General features: G+C 33.3%; 1 protein-coding gene across 1 annotated transcript in view; it reads right to left on the minus strand.

Annotated features, from left to right (window-relative positions):
* Window positions 1-3,451, minus strand: part of LOC106872711 (acyl-coenzyme A thioesterase 8) — a 31,824-nt gene extending 28,373 nt beyond the window's left edge. Inside the window, exon 1 of the mRNA XM_052972665.1 lies at window positions 2,793-3,451. Coding sequence (XP_052828625.1) covers window positions 2,793-2,872 — 80 coding nt within the window. The 5' untranslated portion in view covers window positions 2,873-3,451. The remainder of the gene's footprint in view (window positions 1-2,792) is intronic.
* Window positions 3,452-3,804: the final 353 nt, after the last annotated feature.

The following is a 3,804-nucleotide window of genomic DNA, read 5'->3' on the forward strand; positions in this document are numbered from 1 at the left end:
ATTTGAACTCAGAAAGTAAAGACAGACGAAATACCGCTAAGCATTTCGCCCGGCGTGCTAACGTTTATTTCTTTATTGCCCACAAAGGGCTAAACATAGAGGGGACAAACAAGGACAGACAAAGGGATTAAATCGATTACATCGACCCCAGTGCGTAACTGGTACTTAATTTATCGACCCTGAAAGGATGAAAGGCAAAGTCAACCTCGGTGGAATTTGAACTCAGAATGTAATGGCAGATGAAAAACCACTAAGCATTTCGACCAGCGTGCTAACGTTTCTGCCAGCTTGCCACCTTAGAGCAGTAAAATATTAAAGTAATGAAGTTAATGTCAGGCCATAGTGTGACCAATGGTTTCACACCCACAAAGGTCTTAGCCTCACAGACATCTTAGACTCTAAAGAGTTGAATTTGTCTTCAGCTTTAGAGTCTGATGAGAAGTCTGTGAAGCTAAGGCCTTTGTGAATGCGAAACCATTGGTCACTCTATGACTCGACATGTACTTTCTAACTTTAATATATACACACACACAGCTTTTACATTTGTGTGAGAATAAAAAGTATCTTAAACAGATAAAAAAGTATCTTAGAATAAAAGTATCTTAGAATAAAAGTATCTTAGGTCAAATATGATGGGCCTATTATAAAGAGAGGTCAAGAACAAATATAGTCATCAGAACTCTCAGTTTTCAAGTGTATCACTCACATCGCCTTTGCAGTCTCTATCCTGACAACTACATTTGGTTTTCTGAATTGGCTACTGCAAAAACATAACAGGATGAATGTAAGAACTTAAAACCTGCCCAGTGTTACAGGAATTTTCAATACATTTCAGTCAAGGTAACTCAGTTGGAAAAGGCAGACAGACAAGATCTGGTGACAATACCCAAAGAAGTGGACAAGAAAACAGAACACAGTAATGCGTTGATGTCAGACGCTATTCAATATCAGATGAGTTTGTCAGTCAGGCCTGCCAAATACTAAGAATTAGCAGCAGGGACGACCCAACTCCTAGCAGCTTAAGGACCTTACTGCTGCAGCTGACACTTACATTCACTCACTTTTCTCTGTCTCTCTGTGTAGATCTTTCTCATTTGCACATAACTACAGAACCTGTCCAACCAAACCACCGCACAGGAAAAAAACTTTCTTGCGCAACTCTTTAGTTTCTTATAGGGTTGTCGTGTCCGATACATTTGACAATAAACATATGAATCGAATACAACTCGTCTTATCCATTCATCCAACTTGCCATTCACCTCATTGTTAATGTAGTAACTCCACACGTTTACTCATGTCTTAAGTTGGTGACCATTTCATATTCATGCCATATGTTAAATAAGTAAAAACTATATATATGTAATAGCCCACGAATATTATTGCGTTAAACGAGTTAAAGAATAAACAAATTTAATAATAATGCGCTGCTATCTAGCATGTTAAGTTTACTTATAAAAAATAAATTGAATTACAGCAATATTCTATTTTAAGGTTCATAATCGCGGTACAAGTTTCTTATTATACTCTGCAGAAGAAGAAAAAATAAACTTAATATATTAAAAAAAAAGTTTAGAAATGTCAGGACACTTCAATATACTATTCAACAGACATTCTGAGTAATGAAGGGGAAATTTAGAAGTTCAAAATGTATTTTTATTATCTATTTAATATTTCATAATAACTTTCTGTTGAGTAATAAAGATGGGGTCATTTTGAAGTGCACTTTCAAAGAACATTTTTCTTTCTTTCTGGTTCTTGAGTTTTATGGTAGTTCTGTTGTTAAGTTGTCTTTTTTAAAGACGTTTCGGGATATTCCTTATAAAAATTAGAACAGAAACTGTATTTAGTTAGTAAGCAATAATATAAAGAATTTTGTCATAATATTTTAAAAACGAGTAACACGAAATTTAAATAGTGCCTGCGTGTGCGTGTTTTCTGGGGTTACATGCAGACTCACGCACTCTACAGGTCCCATTTTAATTAGATTTAATCCTGAGAGTTATAATTATTAAAGACTATACAGTCTAAGTTGTCCCGAAAACGTAGTTGTACTGACTTTTATTTTAAATACAACATAAGAAAAAATATAATCTGTTTCTAAACGTTAGTATTTAAGAAAAAAACAAAACAATAAATGTAAAATGACTGTGAGAAACTAAGATTCGCGGCATTTTAAATTCCAGATACATCACTGAGAAGAAAAGAATATATATACACACACCCACATGCAATCCAAATAAACTAAATACACGTTTGTGCTGATGTTTATCTAAAGTTTGGATTCATTCATAAAACGGCCATTCACTGAATTGAATCACTACAAAAATTGCTTTACTACCCCCATCTAAACGAACTTACAAGTCGATACGGGAATCTCCATGCGTGCAAGAAATAGCAGTCAAATTTCCATTAACTTGCACTAACCGTATTAAAAATTGAAGATAAGTTAGATAATAGTATTAAATATACAATGCCGAAAAAATTAATGACGAACTGAACAAGGTTGGCACATTTTTTTAATAATAATCTGACTCGATCACGGTTGACCTGGGGTTAAACAACAACAACAACAACACGTGAACTCTTGAATTTACATGATCGTAATGCAACGTACAACAGGAATTACATAAACACATTTAAATAAAACTCATCCGATAACATAAACAAATATATATAAATATTTAAGTCGTACGTCACTGTGACGTTTACGAGCAGGAGTATATGTGTATATATATATATAGATAGATAGATAGACAGATAGGTATAGATAGATACATGTTTAAAGTTCATACCTAAAGACATTAGTTTCCACACATGTCATCGCCAACAACTCATCAAGATACTTCTCTGGATCGAATCCTTGTATATCCATGGACTCAGCGTGTACTGTTGGTGACGATACTACTTCTATTACTGTTAATATTATTATGAAGTATTCTGTTTAATAACAACGAACGAGCGATGTTGGTTCAAAAATATGAAAATTGATGATAATGTTTCACTAGTAACAAGAAATGACATTTAAATGTGCAATGGCCGACGCTGCAGTAAACATTAGATTTCGCTGTCAGATGGAGGATGTGCTGAGAGCTGATCTCGTTAACATGTACAGCTTGCGAACACAGAATATACCGTCAGTAGCAACATAGCGAGTAAAAGATATTCAGCTATGTAGATAAGATATTGCCTACTTGCTGGGAACAAACAATTAGTTTCACTGGCAAATACAAACATAACAGCTTACGATTTTCGCCTACAGAGATTCAAGTTTGAAATAAGGGGTGAGTAGCCTGTGACCTACAAAATCTAAATATGACCTACCGCGTGAAGCGCTTCTAAATTATACATAAATGGTATATAAATACATATAGAGAGAACACAGTATGTGATGTAATGGGATGTGTGTATGCGTGTGTCTGTGTGTGTATACGCGTATTTGTACGCCTTCATTTAGATACGTTCGTATGAGTGTGTATGTATGAATGCACGTATGTATGTGCGTAAGTGTAAGTATTATATATACTTACACACACATATATACATACATACACGTATATACATCAGTACATATACATACATATATATTCCTATCATATATATATACACACACACACATATATATATATATATACATATGTATACATATTTATATGTGTGTGTGTATAGTAAGAATTTATATATATATGTATGTATATATATATATATATATATATATATATATATATATATATATATATATATATATATATATATATACATACATACATATATACATGCATACATGTATACATATATCTTATATGT

The sequence above is a fragment of the Octopus bimaculoides genome, chromosome 1, assembly GCF_001194135.2.
Source record: "Octopus bimaculoides isolate UCB-OBI-ISO-001 chromosome 1, ASM119413v2, whole genome shotgun sequence".
NCBI lineage: Eukaryota > Metazoa > Mollusca > Cephalopoda > Octopoda > Octopodidae > Octopus > Octopus bimaculoides.